The 16,698-nt window shown below is 57.6% G+C and overlaps 5 protein-coding genes across 5 annotated transcripts in view; 4 read left to right on the forward strand and 1 right to left on the reverse strand.

The window, feature by feature from the left end:
* The window catches only part of GUITHDRAFT_163854 (hypothetical protein), a gene marked incomplete at its 5' end in the record, with an annotated part of 8,504 nt that extends 3,771 nt beyond the window's left edge, over positions 1-4,733 (reverse strand). The window contains 21 exons of the mRNA XM_005830391.1: positions 377-450; positions 524-631; positions 910-975; positions 1,314-1,357; positions 1,416-1,485; positions 1,535-1,583; positions 1,936-1,973; positions 2,022-2,099; positions 2,155-2,223; positions 2,381-2,447; positions 2,591-2,665; positions 2,982-3,019; positions 3,145-3,246; positions 3,580-3,622; positions 3,674-3,780; positions 3,824-3,898; positions 3,954-4,002; positions 4,057-4,113; positions 4,161-4,303; positions 4,397-4,498; positions 4,614-4,733. Coding sequence (XP_005830448.1) covers positions 377-450; positions 524-631; positions 910-975; positions 1,314-1,357; positions 1,416-1,485; positions 1,535-1,583; positions 1,936-1,973; positions 2,022-2,099; positions 2,155-2,223; positions 2,381-2,447; positions 2,591-2,665; positions 2,982-3,019; positions 3,145-3,246; positions 3,580-3,622; positions 3,674-3,780; positions 3,824-3,898; positions 3,954-4,002; positions 4,057-4,113; positions 4,161-4,303; positions 4,397-4,498; positions 4,614-4,733 — 1,574 coding nt within the window. The remainder of the gene's footprint in view (positions 1-376; positions 451-523; positions 632-909; positions 976-1,313; positions 1,358-1,415; positions 1,486-1,534; positions 1,584-1,935; positions 1,974-2,021; positions 2,100-2,154; positions 2,224-2,380; positions 2,448-2,590; positions 2,666-2,981; positions 3,020-3,144; positions 3,247-3,579; positions 3,623-3,673; positions 3,781-3,823; positions 3,899-3,953; positions 4,003-4,056; positions 4,114-4,160; positions 4,304-4,396; positions 4,499-4,613) is intronic.
* A 1,207-nt stretch (positions 4,734-5,940) lies between these two features.
* GUITHDRAFT_110594 (hypothetical protein) lies at positions 5,941-6,309 on the forward strand (the record flags this gene model as incomplete). Its single annotated transcript, XM_005830392.1, has 1 exon — positions 5,941-6,309. One exon carries the CDS (start codon positions 5,941-5,943, stop codon positions 6,307-6,309), a length of 369 nt encoding a protein of 122 aa, XP_005830449.1.
* A 3,221-nt stretch (positions 6,310-9,530) lies between these two features.
* Positions 9,531-9,917, forward strand: GUITHDRAFT_110595 (hypothetical protein; the record flags this gene model as incomplete). Its single annotated transcript, XM_005830393.1, has 1 exon — positions 9,531-9,917. One exon carries the CDS (start codon positions 9,531-9,533, stop codon positions 9,915-9,917), a length of 387 nt encoding a protein of 128 aa, XP_005830450.1.
* Positions 9,918-11,112: 1,195 nt separating this feature from the next.
* On the forward strand, positions 11,113-11,505 carry GUITHDRAFT_110596 (hypothetical protein; the record flags this gene model as incomplete). Its single annotated transcript, XM_005830394.1, has 1 exon — positions 11,113-11,505. One exon carries the CDS (start codon positions 11,113-11,115, stop codon positions 11,503-11,505), a length of 393 nt encoding a protein of 130 aa, XP_005830451.1.
* A 2,015-nt stretch (positions 11,506-13,520) lies between these two features.
* On the forward strand, positions 13,521-16,063 carry GUITHDRAFT_158041 (hypothetical protein; the record flags this gene model as incomplete). The annotated part of the gene is made up of 4 exons (XM_005830395.1): positions 13,521-14,606; positions 14,778-14,798; positions 14,847-15,343; positions 16,045-16,063. 4 exons carry the CDS (start codon positions 13,521-13,523, stop codon positions 16,061-16,063), a joined length of 1,623 nt encoding a protein of 540 aa, XP_005830452.1.
* Between the last annotated feature and the right edge of the window lie 635 nt (positions 16,064-16,698).

Genomic DNA, 16,698 nt, shown 5'->3' on the forward strand with positions numbered 1-16,698 from the left:
TGTTTGTGGGAGCGGAGCGGAGGGAGGGAAGGGTGGACGATGGTGAAGGAAGGTTGTTGGAGAGAGAGGAGGGAGAATAAAATGGCAGCGAGAAGGGATATCGAATGCTCGAGAGTCAACTCAAGAACAGGACAAGTTCATACTCGTCCACCCTCAGCTCCTCTGCTACCCTCTTCCATCTCCCCTCCTTTTCGCATCCCCTCCTCTCCCCACGCCCCCCCCCCCCTCCTCCTCCTCCTCCTCCTCCTCCTCCTCCTCTCTCTCTCTCTCTCTCTCTCTCTCTCTCTCTCTCTCTCTCTCTCTCTCTCTCTCTCTCTCTCTCTCTCTCCTGCATCTCTCTCTCTCTCTCTCTCTCTTCATCTCTCATCTCTGCTACCTGAACGGATCCATCGCAGGCTGCGCAATGATCTCCCTTGTCAGCCTGACCACCTTCCTCCACTCCTCCTTGTCCTGCCCGAAAGGCGTCAGGAACTTCGCTCCAAGTAACCAGACACGGCAGGCAGGCAGGCAGGCAGGAGTCAACCTGGTCGTGCGTGAGGTAGTTGAAGAGGATCTTGGGGTGGTCCTGCACGTTCCTTGTGCGAGCAAGGATGTGCCCTCGACTCTTCGATCTCATCGGGCCGCAATGAGCCTGAAGACAACAACACGTCACTGACCTCCCGACGTCCGTCCTGACCTGCCTCCTACATTGGTCTTCGAGTTTTGTCCTCACCTTTCTTCTCCTCTCTGCTATCTCCTCTCCGCTCTCCTTCTGCTCTGCTCTGCTCTGCTCTGCTCTCCTCGCTCTGCTCTGCTCTGCTCCTCTTTGCTCGACTCTTGCCACCTTTTTCCAAGTCTCCTTCTTTGTCCTACAACTCTCTGCCCTCCAACAGTCTCCAGCACTTGTGTACACCGCCATTTCGTTATCACCTGAAACCCATGGCCTTCTACGACGCTATTCCCATCGTACGAAGCAGCCACAGGCATGAAATGGTACTGTAAACCATTACAATCATATTGCTGTTGCTGCGCTGAAAATAAAATAGAAAAGACGGTGAAAGAGAAGATTCCATGGAAGTCAGAATCACAAACACTGTTGCTAGCATGATCGAGACTATCCAAACTATCGTCGTCGTCGTCGTCGTCGTCATCATCATCATCATCATCATCATCATCATCATGGCAAACGTCATGCATCGACATCGACATCAACATCTTAAACATCTTCACCAACAACATCAGCATCACGACAAATTTTCGCTGCAATCCAACTCGTCAAACACGCAAATTCAACGGCAGCCTCGTCTCTCATCTCAGCCATCGCACAAGATTGCCTGGATGTCTGGATATTCTATCCCGGCGTCACTTCTGATGAACCCTGAAACACGCCATCTTGTCAACCAGGATCTGACGACTTTGACGACTTTGACTAGTACCTGCCGCCTCCATGTGGTTCGTTGCCCCCAGCCCCTTCCTCGTCAAGATCCATTGGATTCCAATCCTGAGCTGAATCCCCAGCTCACCACCAGCACCCGCCGCAAACTTTTGTCAGCACCTTCCCGATGATGTTGAGATGGTCGTAGAGGGAGACAGGCTGCTTGCATCTGTGCAACGACGGAAGGCAGGTGAGGAGGAGGAGATGAGGAGGAGGAGGAGGAGGAGCAGCAGCAGCAGCAAGAGAGGAACCGTGGGAGGGGGTTGCAGCAGCAGCAGCAGCAGCAGCAGCAGCAGCAGCAGCAGCAGCAGCAGCAGCAGCAGCAGCAGCAGCAGCAGCAGCAGCAGCAGCAGCAGCAGCAGCAGCAGCAGCAGCAGCAGCAGCAGCAGCAGCAGCAGTAGCAGCAGCAGCAGCAGCAGCAGCAGCAGCAGCAGCAGCAGCAAGCAGGAGTGAGCAGCAGCGAGCAGGAGCAGGAGCAGCAAGAGGGATAGATGGAAGAGGAGGAGCAGAACTATCTCAACCTGTACTGAAGGAGGAGCTCGAGGTGATCTTGGAGGTTCTGGCGTCATAAGTTTACAAGACCGTCACGTCCCCTCTCGAGTCTGACTTGCCCGACGCCCGGCAGATGATGACAAGTCTCCACCCCGATGCTGCTCAGATGGCTGCTGTCACCGACACCCGACAGCTGCAGGAGCAGTCAGAGGGACGGGAGCGGGAGGTGGGACGTGAATGGATGTCACCTGCAGCAAATGTGGCGACCCAACTGCTCCAGCACTCAAGATCGTTTCGCGTCTTGCACGAGCTTGTTTCTGAAACGGCAGCAAATGTATCAGTTGTCAATCTGCAGTCCATTTCTTTGCTCTATCCCTTCATACCATCCCCTCTCTTCTCTTCCTCTCTCCGCATGTTTCTCCTCTCTCCTCTTCTCTTATCCGACATCTTCTCCTCTCCTGTCTTCTCGCTCACCTCAACATTGCCAACTTTATACTTGATCCCCACCGCCTTCTTCCCCTCGAGAACAACCTTTTTAACTCTGTGCTTCAAGTCAGATCGAATGTCACAACAACAATCCAGACACAACAGAGCGTTCGAGACGATCTTGAGATTCTTTCTTCCCTTAGCTGGTCTGCCGCATGCTCAAATCAGAGCTGAGAGTGACTTTCTTGATGGTTTCACCGCAGGAACGCGTTTGCCGTACTCGCTCGCACCCCGTCCTTGACAGTCATCGCCATCTTTCCAAACCCTTCTTGCCTAAGTTGGAAACAAGTCAGGATCCGCAAGACGAGGTTGGACTTGGGAAAGAGCGTTTGGGAGAGAACGAAGGGTAGCGAATAACAAGACGAAAGGTCGATGGTTTCAGCAAAGGAAAGGAGTGGAGGGAAAGACAACCTCGAGGAATGTTGCAAGATAGGTCAAGGAGGTGGAGGGAGGGGGGGAGGGGAAGGACATAGAGCGGCAGATAGCGAAGACTTAGAGCAATGAGCAGGCAGGAGAGCAAGAGAGATGCTGATGAAAATGGAACCATCCAAAGCAGAGTAGAGAGGTTTCTCGTCTGTCCACTTTATACCTGTAACCGTTGTAGTCTTGGGTTGCCCCGTAGCCAGCCTGTCAGGTTTCCGTGATCTTCACCGTCCTAACTCTCTCCCCTTCTCTCTTCTTCTCTCTCTCCCTTCCTCTACCTCATCTTTCACTTCTCCCCCCCTCCCCGCTCTTTCCTTCTCCTCTCTTACCTCGATTCCCGCATCAATGAAGGCTCGGTACAACGGGTTGACAACCGGTCCGTTGCAGACTGTGAGAGGCCCATCTTGACCCCTCCAATCAGGGTCGTTCGTCTGCATCCAACTCAGTTTGTTGGAATGCCGTGGCCCAGGGCAAAGAAAGATGTTGCAAAAGTGGATCAGCACACTGTGGCGAACACAGGTGCTGATTGGTTTCTTGTCAGCATGTCGTGATCGATGGCAATCAAGATAGTTCACAAGAGTGGAGATGGAGCAAGGAAATAGGATCATGATGCGATAGAAATCAACAAACACTGTCAAGAGGACGAGGACGAGGAGGACGAGGAGGACGAGGACCCAAGACAAGAAGGACGGGGCAAGAGACGGACTAGCACACAACATGATCCTCCATTTCTTGCAGTGAAGAAGAGCGACTCAACCCCTCACCTCCCTCCATGTCTCCATCTTCTTGAAGTAAGGCAGACAATGTCTGCAAGAAACAACGATTAAAACCCAGCTCAGAAGCCCAACATGGAACAACCGGAAGGACCATTCTCTGGCACCATGCTCCTCCTCCCAGTGGTCGAAATCCCTCGCATTTCCCCGCACAAACACCATCCCGTTGATAGAGGAAGACCCTCCAATCACCTTCTCACGCCCTCACTGGCTCAAACTGCTCCTGATGCTCTACCTTTCCTCGAGGACAGTGAAGGCGACGACCTCCTAGCCCGGGCTCAGGCTCAGACTCAAAGAACCAGTTGTACTTCTGCTTGCCAAGACTCAACTTTGACATGTCTGCGACAAAGAACATCCACGAAAACCTTCATGTTCATAGGGATGGCGAGGCAGGTCGGCATGTGGATGAAGATACTGCGTCATCAACACTGTCATCCCCCTTTTAAACGAGCAAAATCGGATCTTCACCTTCTAGGGTCTTGAACGTCACTTCCTCCATACTCGATCAGCAGCACTGAGTGATTCCTGCTGACAAGATCAACAACCGGCTGTTCAATCTCGACCATGTTTACCCCGATTCTGTCAGCCTGTTCGCAAGGACGCATCCTGCCGACCCTGCTCCTACGATGACGTAATCAAAGCTTTCCTCCTCCCGGCTACTCTCGCCCTCCCCCGATGCTGTTGAGAAACTTCTTCGCCCGCGCAAAGGATCAGCCTGCAGACAGGAGGCAGCATGGCGAGCTCTGAACGGATCTCTACCCCTTGCGGAGGTTGGAGGTAGCCATATACGTGATCGAACATCTAACACCGGCGTCTTGCTGTAATGCTTGATCGATGACACCAACGGTCTCATCTTGTTTCGACCTATCTTCGACATAGTGCTCATGTATGGCGACATGAACATTTCGCCCTGCAGGGACTTCATGTGAGAAAAGAAGGTTCAGATGTGTTGGAGATGATGGTGTTTCAATGTGTTTCTCATGTTCGAGTCACTAACATCTCACTCCTTTTCGTTTTCGTCTCACGTTCTCCCCACGTATCCTGTAGAATACTTCTTTGCTGTCCTTTCCCTTTTCGCATCGCGAGATTGCCTCTGCCTTGTCCCTCCCTCTCATCAAAGTCTTGCTGGTATCGTTCCATCTCATGTCTTCAACTGTTTTCCAACACAAACTGCTCTCGCTGTCATGATCCTTCCATGTCTCTGTCCTTCGCTCCACTCTCCTCCTCCCTCCCTTCGCTCGTCCCTAGATTCCACCATTGAGTCTCACCAGCCCCCTACCTCACTACCTACCCCTTTTACCCCCTACCCACCACCTAAAACGACAACAAATGATATGAAAGGAGGGGTACTTACATATAAGGTGTGTGGGTTGTGGGGTCGACTCTGCTACCAAACATACAATCCCTGAGACCACCCTCATTCTCTTCACCCTACCCAGGTCTCTCCCTACCCCTTCATGGTGCAAAACAACGGGTAGTCAGACGAGCTATACGTGACTAACCCCCCGTATTTACTGTTGAAATCAGGGTATCAAGTGTGTTTTCGACACTGCCGTGGGCAGAAATGATTTGGTACCCACCTCGCAATTGACAGTACCCCCTTTTGATTTGATTGCCTCCACTACGCCTCATGCTAGTACGCCTGCTCGCTGGGACGGAGGCCCGGGGCTACTGACTCGGTCACTGACTCCCGATCGGGGGCCCCAAGCCGGCCCGGGCCGATGCTAGTATGATGATCACCGTGGCACCGTGCCGTGACTGATTCCCACCGACTGAGCCCGGGCCCGGCGGCCATCTTAGGTGCGGCCCAGCGCCGCGGCTTCACCGGGGCAGTGGGCCAGTGCCGCGGCCCCCGGGATTGTGGGCCTGTACCGCCGGGCGGTCGGCGAGGCCCGCATGCTTCGCCTCCGGCCCCCGGGCCGGGGCGTCCGATCCGTGAGTCGGAGCCTTTTAACTTGTGACTCCGAGTCCGAGATCGAGTCTGCTAAAACCGGAAACAAATATCTAAACACGGGGAACTGAGCTCACTCAGAAGATGAGGAGGAGGAGGAGGAGGAGGAGGAGGAGGACTCCTGTATTTCCCCCACTGCCCTATGCCTCCCATCATACCAAAGTTTACTCAAAGTCACTTGGGTCGTCATGACCACAGCTATCCATCAATAATAGTTTTACAAATGCCCAATCGTCGCGTTCTAGCCTCCTTCGGCCTCCCTTCCCGAAAAGCAGCTTGATGACTCCCCTTCGCAAGAAGCTTCTAAACCCCCTCTATCTCCCTGTAAGCCCTTACCAGACCCCCGCATCGCTCCTCTACTTCATCCCTCCCCTTCCCTCCTCTCCTCCCCTACCGCAGCCATGCCCCACGCCTCGCCCTCGCCCCCGACCTTCTCCATCGCCCTCGTCAGCCTCTCCCTCTCTCGCGCCTCCTCCCCCGCTGCTGCCCGCCCTCCCCGCGCCTTCAAGCTCTCCTCGTCCCAGCAAGCCTACGTCGACGCCCACAGCCCGCCGTCGGAGCCGAGACCGGAGCAGGACGAGCTGCAGGAGCTGCAGCAAGACAAGGGCCCGAGCAAGCGAGTCAGCGTCAGCTCGGCTGGGCGGGAGCTGCTCCAGGGCGTCCTCGAGGCGAGGAAGGCCCGGGCTACAGCGCGCACGTCGAAAAGGGGTAGGAGCTGGAGGGAGGAGATGGCGAGGGCAGAGCCGCTGGAGGATCTGCCTAGTGCGTGATCATAGGAGTCGAGTTGTAGAGCAGCATTCTTGTACGGGACCTGTAGAGTAAATACCTTCGTGATGCTACCCATGACTTCCATACTATCAAAAGTTTCATGGCGAGACTGACGGAGGCGAGTGTATGATTACCTACATGCTGCATGAGCTGACAGAGAAGGTCAGGCGTTGATTATCTGATCATTCTTTATGCTACAGCTATTTGCCCCCGGCCTTCTCAATCGTCCTCGTCAGACTCTTGCTTTCTCGGCTCCCCACGCCGTTTGGCTCTCAGAGACTCCCCATCCCAGCAAGCCTACGTCAACACCCGCCGACCTCCTTCAGAGCCTCTGCCCAAGGGGGAGGAGGTAAGGAAAGAGCAGGGGAGTCAGGGTCAGGTCTACTGGGATGGATTCGTTGATTGCCGAGGAACGATTGTTCGGATTCGGAATCCTCCCACGCACAAGCAACGGCTTCACTAGCCTGACAACTGATGTCGGGCCGCCAGACACTCCAGGCTCAGTGGACGGAGAAACTGACCCTGGTAGCTCATGCTGCAAGAAAGCAGGGACGTGCTTGTGTCCAAGTCAGGTCGGACAGCCCTCAAAACCGAGGAAATGACCACAGAACAAAGAGGAATAACGATCATGCGAAGAAAGATCTTGGCACCCTCCCCTCCCCCGACCTACCACCCCCCCCACCCCATTGCGTTTTCCCGGGCTCAAACCTTAGCCAGTCCGTAGTAGCCAAGAGTTCTGGTTTGAGAGCTGTCGATGGTCAGCCAGGAGGACTCAGAAAGGTTATGAATCACTTACACCGAACCAGGACATCCCCAAGTAGCGTGACGTTATGGGAGATGCCTCACAGCCATGACTAGACTGAGGAAAAAACGATCTACACTCCCCACATTCTACACCGGGATATCAAATGTCGCAGCCCCTACCCCCCCCAGCCCCTCTGTAAAAAGCTTCTAAACCCCCTCTATCTCCCTGTAAGCCCTTACCAGACCCCCGCATCGCTCCTCTACTTCATCCCTCCCCTTCCCTCCTCTCCTCCCCTACCGCAGCCATGCCCCACGCCTCGCCCTCGCCCCCGACCTTCTCCATCGCCCTCGTCAGCCTCTCCCTCTCTCGCGCCTCCTCCCCCGCTGCTGCCCGCCCTCCCCGCGCCTTCAAGCTCTCCCCGTCCCAGCAATCCTACGTCGACGCCCACACCCCACCGTCAGAGCAAACGCCCAGGAAGCAAGACGAGCTCCAGCAAGACAAGGGACCGAGCAAGCGAGTCAGCGTCAGCTCGGCTGGGCGGGAGCTGCTCCAGGGCGTCCTCGAGGCGAGGAAGGCCCGGGCTACAGCGCGCACGTCGAAAAGGGGTAGGAGCTGGAGGGAGGAGATGGCGAGGGCAGAGCCGCTGGAGGATCTGCCTAGCGAGATGTAAAGCAGCATTCTTGTACGGGACCTGTAGAGTAAATACCTTCGTGATGCTACCCAAAGTTTCATGGCGAGACTGACGGAGGCTGATCTGATCATGTCCTATGCTACAGCTATTTTCCCCCGGCCTTCTCCATCGCCCTCGTCAGACTCTTCCTTTCTCGGCTCCCCACGCCGTTTGGCTTTCAGAGACTCCCCATCCCAGCAAGCCTACGTCAACACCCGCCGACCTCCTTTCAGAGCCTCTGCCCAAGGGGGAGGAGGTAAGGAAAGAGCAAGGGAGTCAGGGTCAGGTCTGCTGGGATGGATTCGTTGATTGCCGAGGAACGATTATTCGGATTCGGAATCCTCCCACGCACAAGCACCGGCTTCAGGGAGGCTTCGTGGAGTCGCTGGAGGACGTGACGGAGATGGCGAGGGCAGAGCGGTGGGCGTAGGAGAGGAGGTAGCAGAGGAGTGTACAGTAGAGACCCCTTTCAGTCTTGGGGAGCGTGTAGAATAAAGCCAAGGCTGACGCAGCCGTCTTGTTGCTGACCGGGAGTCGATGTTGGGGTCTCGGCACCTCTCATGCCTCATACCTGCAGCTCCTCTGAGGGGTCAAGACCTGCCAGAGCGATACCGAGGCTGGCCAGAGGTACGTCGCCAGGCGTGCGATGCTGTCCCGCCTGTCAAGTCCAGACTCCTTGAAGCTCACGGACACAGAGATAGGAGGGAGGGAGATTGGGAGGGAGGTGCAGGTGTGGAAGCGAGATCGCTATGCCTAGCCGTCGGGTCGAGGCTGCCTGCATGGTTTTATTCTCAGCAGACAATCTCATCACCTCCATATCTCTACTGCTCGCTCGCTTCCCCCCTGCCTCGCTCTCTCGCTCCCGGTCTCTCCTCGCCCGCAGCCCTCCAGTCCTGTCCTCTCCTCGCCAGCTGCTGGAAGTACTTCTGCGCATGCGAGCGGACCTGGGCCTCGTCGCGTGTGCCTATGGCTTGGGCGATCTTCCTCGCTGCTCCTCGTCCCAGCCCGACTCGCAGCCTCCCCCCGCTGTCCCTCACGCCCGTCTTGCCGCGACGTCGGGTGGACACGTGAGCATGGAGGGCGGTGAGGAAGCGGTCATGCTCCTCCGAGGTCCACATGCGGCGAGGGACGGGGCGGTCGTCGCTGCTGCCGCCATCAGACCTGGAGGGAGAGGAGCTCGATGATGTTGGGGCGGTCGGGTAGCAGCAGTCGAAGAGGGAGGATAGGGGCTGGCCAGTCAGAGTGGCTTTGTGTGCTGCAGAGAAAGATGAAGCGGGAGAGTAGGGGGAGGAGTCTGGGGAGGGGGAGGGGGAGGGGGGAGGGGAGGGGGAGGGGATCAGATAGGAGGGATGGACATCGTGGGGATAGAGGGCAGCAACGGAAGCATCCACCGACATCGTCATCGCACAACGGACGGACAAGGAGGATGGAAGTGGACTTGAGGAAAGGAGACTAGAACTTTGCAGGAGCAGGGCATGTCTCAATAGACAACGATTGGAGAGAGACGACGTGTGGCTAGCAAAAGGCAACGCATGAACGTCGCAACCCTTGGAGGAGCTGCGGTTTGAGGGATAAGTAGCGTGATATTCTGGGGATAACGATTTCGGTATCGTGACGAAACAAGGGGAGGAAGCTCAATCGTTGCGTTCTAGCCTCCTTCGGACTCCCTTCCCGAAAAGCAGCTTGATGACTCCCCTTCGCAAGAAGCTTCTAAACCCCCTCTATCTCCCTGTAAGCCCTCACCAGACCCCCGCATCGCTCCTCTACTTCATCCCTCCCCCTCCCTCCTCTCCTCCCCTACCGCAGCCATGCCCCACGCTCCCCCCCCGCCCCCGACCTTCTCCATCGCCCTCGTCAGCCTCTCCCTCTCTCGCGGCTCCTCCCCCGCTGCTGCCCGCCCTCCCCGCGCCTTCAAGCTCTCCCCGTCCCAGCAAGCCTACGTCGACGCCCACAGCCCGCCGTCGGAGCAAACGCCCGAGCAGGACGAGCTGCAGGAGCTCCAGCAAGGCAAGGGCCCGAGTAAGCGAGTCAGCGTCAGCTCGGCTGGGCGGGAGCTGCTCCAGGGCGTCCTCGAGGCGAGGAAGGCCCGGGCTACAGCGCGCACGTCGTCGGGGAGGAGCTGGAGGGAGGAGGGAGGCTTCGTGGAGTCGCTGGAGGACGTGACGGAGATGGCGAGGGCAGAGCGGTGGGCGTAGGAGAGGAGGTAGCAGAGGAGTGTACAGTAGAGACCCCTTTCAGTCTTGGGGAGCGTGTAGAATAAAGCCAAGGCTGATGCAGCCGTCTTGTTGCTGACCGGGAGTCGATGTTGGGGTCTCGGCACCTCTCATGCCTCATACCTGCAGCTCCTCTGAGGGGTCAAGACCTGCCATGGCGATACAGACGCTGGCCAGAGGTACGTCGCCAGGCGTGCGATGCTGTCCCGCCTGTCAAGTCCAGACTCCTTGAAGCTCACGGACACAGAGATAGGAGGGAGGGAGATTGGAAGCGAGATCGCTATGCCTAGCCGTCGGGTCGAGGCTGCCTGCATGGTTTTATTCTCAGCAGACAATCTCATCACCTCCACAATCTCATCACCTCCATATCTCTACTGCTCGCTCGCTTCCCCCCTGCCTCGCTCTCTCGCTCCCGGTCTCTCCTCGCCCGCAGCCCTCCAGTCCTGTCCTCTCCTCGCCAGCTGCTGGAAGTACTTATGCGCATGCGAGCGGACCTGGGCCTCGTCGCGTGTGCCTATGGCTTGGGCGATCTTCCTCGCTGCTCCTCGTCCCAGCCCGACTCGCAGCCTCCCCCCGCTGTCCCTCACGCCCGTCTTGCCGCGACGTCGGGTGGACACGTGAGCATGGAGGGCGGTGAGGAAGCGATCATGCTCCTCCGAGGTCCACATGCGGCGAGGGACGGGGCGGTCGTCGCTGCTGCCGCCATCAGACCTGGAGGGAGAGGAGCTCGATGATGTTGGGGCGGTCGGGTAGCAGCAGTCGAAGAGGGAGGATAGGGGCTGGCCAGTCAGAGTGGCTTTGTGTGCTGCAGAGAAAGATGAAGCGGGAGAGTAGGGGGAGGAGTCGGGGGAGGGGGAGGGGGAGGGGGGGGGGGAGGGGGAGGGGATCAGATAGGAGGGATGGACATCGTGGGGATAGAGGGCAGCAACGGAAGCATCCACCGACATCGTCATCGCACAACGGACGGACAAGGAGGATGGAAGTGGACTTGAGGAAAGGAGACTAGAACTTTGCATACTAGCCTCCTTCGGACTCCCTTCCCGAAAAGCGGCTTGATGACTTCCCTTCGCAAGAAGCTTCTAAACCCCCTCTATCTCCCTGTAAGCCCTCACCAGACCCCCGCATCGCTCCTCTACTTCATCCCTCCCCCTCCCTCCTCTCCTCCCCTACCGCAGCAATGCCCCACGCCCTCCCCCCGCCCCCGACCTTCTCCATCGCCCTCGTCAGCCTCTCCCTCTCTCGCGCCTCCTCCCCCGCTGCTGCCCGCCCTCCCCGCGCCTTCAAGCTCTCCCCGTCCCAGCAAGCCTACGTCGACGCCCACAGCCCGCCGTCGGAGCCCAGACCCGAGCAGAACGAGCTCCAGCAGGACGAGCTCCAGCAAGGCATTGGACCGAGCAAGCGAGTCAGCGTCAGCTCGGCTGGGCGGGAGCTGCTCCAGGGCGTCCTCGAGGCGAGGAAGGCCCGGGCTACAGCGCGCACGTCGTCGGGGAGGAGCTGGAGGGAGGAGGGAGGCTTCGTGGAGTCGCTGGAGGACGTGACGGAGATGGCGAGGGCAGAGCGGTGGGCGTAGGAGAGGAGGTAGCAGAGGAGTGTACAGTAGAGACCCCTTTCAGTCTTGGGGAGCGTGTAGAATAAAGCCAAGGCTGACGCAGCCGTCTTGTTGCTGACCGGGAGTCGATGTTGGGGTCTCGGCACCTCTCATGCCTCATACCTGCAGCTCCTCTGAGGGGTCAAGACCTGCCAGAGCGATACCGAGGCTGGCCAGAGGTACGTCGCCAGGCGTGCGATGCTGTCCCGCCTGTCAAGTCCAGACTCCTTGAAGCTCACGGACACAGAGATAGGAGGGAGGGAGATTGGGAGGGAGGAGCAAGAGCGAGATCGCTATGCCTAGCCGTCGGGTCGAGGCTGCTCGCATGGTTTTATTCTCAGCAGACAATCTCATCACCTCCATCTCTCTACTGCTCGCTCGCTTCCCCCCTGCCTCGCTCTCTCGCTCCCGGTCTCTCCTCGCTCGCTTCCACTGCCGGTCTCTCCTCGCCCGCAGCCCTCCAGTCCTGTCCTCTCCTCGCCAGCTGCTGGAAGTACTTATGCGCATGCGAGCGGACCTGGGCCTCGTCGCGTGTGCCTATGGCTTGGGCGATCTTCCTCGCTGCTCCTCGTCCCAGCCCGACTCGCAGCCTCCCCCCGCTGTCCCTCACGCCCGTCTTGCCGCGACGTCGGGTGGACACGTGAGCATGGAGGGCGGTGAGGAAGCGGTCATGCTCCTCCGAGGTCCACATGCGGCGAGGGACGGGGCGGTCGTCGCTGCTGCCGCCATGAGACGTGCAGGGAGAGGAGCTCGATGATCTTGAGGTGGTCGGGTAGCAGCAGGCGAAGAGGGAGGATAGGGGCTGGCCAGTCAGAGTGGCTTTGTGTGCTGCAGAAAGCGAGGGAGCGGGAGAGTAGGGGGAGGAGGAGGGCGAGGTCGAGGGGGGCCTTTCCCCAAACAGCAACGCGTCCAGGCATGAGATATTTGACTAGGAAACTGCAACGCTTCCGTAAGAAGATTCTCGACTCAGTGACTTGGAAAAGACAACGCATGAATGTCGCAACTTGGCAACCGTCGGGCCTTGGAGCCGGGGCAGTGGATAGATGATAGTATCCGAAGTTTGCCAAGTACACTCAACAAGCCACGGTGGGCCGAGCGGCCCTCGCCAGGCCCTGAGGGCCTGGCCAGGCAGGCCCGGCCGGCAAACCGTTGGCAGTTCCCTCAGGCTCCCTGCTGCGATCCGATGATCACGTACACTGTTGAGGACCGTACCGTTCCGGCCAAGACTTGAGCCGCATATTACTAGTCCGAACATCACACATAGTCAAATTTTCAAATTTTCATGAGTCCTGAGTAAGTTCGTGTGACACGCACGGTACTGGGCCGTGTGACTCGACTCCGGCAATAACGGTTCAAAACGCTCGCCGCGGCACTGACAGAGAACCCGAGACAACTTGAACGAACTTCCGACGTCCGATCGCTCGGACTCCGAGCCTGCGCCGGGCGCGGCGGGCCCGCCGCCGGAGCATGCGGCAGTGCCCGGCCATCCCCGGCCGCGGACACCGTCACCGGGCCCGGCCGGGCTGTATACTATGTGATACATATCACGGTTCCGCTCGATTGCACCCCCGATCGCACACATAAAGGATGGCAGCGGATCGGAGATGTTTGGCGACGTTGGCGCTTGCCATGGTCGCTGTGTGCAGAACTAGCGCTTATGCTCCTTCAGTGATGGTGAGAGATGGAATGTTTCCTGTCATGTTGAGTCTGATAACATCTATGTGTGTGTGTTTGGTGACTTGAAGAATTAGTTGGAATATTGTGATCATTCTTGATGTGAAGTCCAACCAGCATAAAAATTGTGTCTGCTGACAGAGACATGTGTATGGTTTCTCGTTTGAAATGGTTTTTAATCTTCAACGCTGTCTGCACACTCACTGGTGCTGTAGCCTGGCCTCCAGCGGGTTAGAACCAAGGGAGCTGGACTTCAAGGTAGGATGCGCTTGTTCACAGGAATCCCGCATTCCAGCAGAGCAAATCTCTCCCCGGCATTGCGAATGTCTGATGGGAAAGCGTCAACAAGCTCCGAAGTCGACTTTGTCGTCGTTGGTTCTGGTCTTGGCGGCCTCAGTGCCGGTGCGCTACTGGCAAAGTACGGGTACGACGTCACTGTCTGCGAGTCCCACTATCATCCTGGAGGGTGTGCGCATGGCTTCGAGATCAAGGACAAGAACTCGGACGACATCTTCAAGTTCGATGCTGGGCCGTCCCTGTGGGCCGGCATGTCTGAGCCTTCAACGAACCCGCTTCGGCAGGTGATGGATGCTGTTGGGGCACAGGTAGAGTGGAAGAAGTACGACGGGTGGGGAGTGTACTTCCCCGATGGGTACTTCCGGTTCAACGTTGGGCCTTCCGATCAGGCTGGAGGCTTCGAGGACGTGATAAGAAAGTTTGGAGGGCCCGGTGGAAGCATCCAGGAATGGAAGAAACTACAAGAGATTATCAAACCTCTGATCCTCGCTTGTACCACTTTCCCTCCGATGGCCCTCCGAGCCGACCTTGGCGTGCTCAAGACGCTGTCCAAGTACCTTCCTACATTCCTCTCCTTTGGACCAGCCGCGGCAACGATCAACGGGCCCTTCTCGGCAGTGATGAAACAGGCGGGGATTAGGGAGGGGACCTTTCTTTGGCGATGGCTGGACTACCTCTCCTTCGCTCTCAGTGGGCTCCTGGCGGACGGGACCATCTGTGCTGCTGTCTCCTACACCCTGGGGGATCTGCACAGGAAGGGATCACTGCTGGACTATCCTGTGGGAGGAAGCGGCGCAGTTTGTGAGGCCCTTGTCCAGGCGATGGAGAGGAATGGAGGAAAGCTCCTGCTCAAGACTCCCGTGCAGGAGATCCTGATCAAGGATGGCCGAGCGGCGGGGGTGATCACCAAGGGGGGGGACACCATCCTCGCTCGCAAGGGCGTGATCAGCAACGTGCCGGTCTGGTCGCTCCCCAAGCTGCTGCCCGACGAGTACTCGACCTTCTCCTTCGGGGGCCTGTGGCAGGAGAACCACAACACCAGGGGTCTCAAGGAGGATTTGAAGAAGACGCCGCAGACAGAGAGCTTCATGCACCTCCACCTAGGTACTCCCGTTGCTGCCTTTCCTCTTGACCCGTCCTCCCTCCCTCCCTCCCTCTCTCCCTCCCTCCCTCTCTCCCTCCCTCCCTCTCTCCCTCCCTCCCTCCCTCCCTCCCTCCCTCTCTCCCTCCCTCCTCTCTTGGGACTGACGCGCTTCGAAGGGATCGATGGCAAGGACCTCAAGGACCTCGACATCCACTACACGGTGACTCGCTGACTCCTGGAGGAGCTGCAGCTGACGGAGGCTTTGCAGGTGATCAACGAGTGGGAGAGCGGCATCGACGCCCCCGGCAACATGATTGTTATCTCCATCCCCACCGTCCTTGATCCTTCCCTCGCCCCTCCAGGCAAGCACGTCGTCCACGCCTACACCGCCGGCAACGAGCCCTACGACCTGTTCGAGGGGATGGACCGGAACTCGGACAAATACAAGCAGCTCAAGAAGGAGCGAGCGGAAGTCCTGTACAAGGCTGTCGAGAAGGTCATCCCAGACCTCAGGGACAGGATCCAGGTCGAGCTCGTCGGTTCTCCCCTCACGCACGAAAGGTATCTCAGGAGGCCCCAGGGCACCTACGGCCCGGCATGGCGAGCAGGCAAGAACTTGTTCCCCGGGCCCGGGCTTGCCAAGGTACCTGGCCTCCTCTGCTGCGGCGACAGCGTGTTCCCGGGGATCGGAGTCCCTGCTGTGGCGGCGTCGGGGCTAACGGCAGCGAACAGCATGGTGTCGGTAGGGGAGCACGTGGAGCTCTTGCAGGAGATGAAGAAGGGAGGGCTGATGCCAGATCAAGTGATGGTCTGAGTCCGGGCCCGGGACCGGACTCTCAGGCTCCGATCAGGCTCGGAGGGCTTGTATCTAGCTCATGTACTTCATAAACTTAGTAAAGATGATGATCAGACCAACTTAGACCTCAGTGCCGGCACTGCAGTGCCGCATGCGCGGCCGTACGGTACGCCGGTGGAACTGCCGCCCGTGACGAGACTCGGAGAGTCACATACTTCAACAGAGTCCGATCACAGTGACCCTCAGACTCTGGCCCAGGCTCGCGTAAGTTCTGGGATTCAAAGAACCCCCCGCCCGGCAACTAGCTCGGAGAGATCGCCAGTCAGGCTCCCCGCGTACGGTCCTGTTGGGAGTCGAGTCGTAACTCGAGGAGACACCGGGCCGACTGACAGTGAGTCGGTGAACCGGCCCGGAGTCAACTCTGCCAACCGCTGCCACTCGCGGCCTCCGAGAGTCACGCGCTAGGCCCTTGTATGGTGAGATGCTGATCATAGTACACGATTCGTTCCAGCACCGGCAAATGCCGTGCAGTACCAGCGGGTCTTCCTGGTAGCCTGGTAGTGTGAAGTTAACAACTCTAGTACCAGGTATACGATTGAGTAAAGTTCATATTTGGTACAACTTGACAGCTGTGGCTGGTCAAGTTAACAACGATTGGGTTCGCAAACAGCCTGAGGGGTGGGTGGTAACTCTGGTACTATTCGATGGATTCGGAGGGGTAGTGAGTTGGCACAATACGGACTAGAGTGATGACTGGGCAGCGGAATGAGGGAATGCGAGAGGGGGAGGGAAGGGAGGGAAGGGAGGGAAGGGAGGGGACGCTGAGAGAGGGAAGAGACGATGAAGATGTGATGTGAAGATGGTGGGGGAAGAAGAAAGAGAGGAGGAGAAGCGCGGTGAGATCGAGCGGAATGGAGAAGTGGAAATAGAAATATGTTTGAGAAAATTGGATAGGGCGAGGAGAGAAAAACTGCATTGTTTTTCAAAATATTTTCAAAAGGAGACGAGCTCTGCCCAATGATACGTACGATTGAAGACAACGAGGGCAAAGGCTGCCGTGGGAGAGAAAAGGAAGATGTTTGTACTTGTAGACAACAAGAGTGCGTTTTGTTGTTTCAGCATAATCACGCGTTAGATGGAAATTCCTTCTAGCATCTCTGATAATCCTGATGTCTTTTTCGCTACTGGCTCATTCGCAAGTAGCTGTATGTCCGCCTTCTCACTAGTCTTGTCATGTCTTCAACCTTTCCTTGTTGACTTTCTTTACTCACTTGCCTGTGTCAACCTTTCTTTGTTCACCTCCCTTCCTCCTCTTTTGTATTTG

This window comes from Guillardia theta (assembly GCF_000315625.1).
Source record: "Guillardia theta CCMP2712 unplaced genomic scaffold GUITHscaffold_46, whole genome shotgun sequence".
In the NCBI taxonomy this organism is placed as follows: Eukaryota; class Cryptophyceae; order Pyrenomonadales; family Geminigeraceae; genus Guillardia; species Guillardia theta.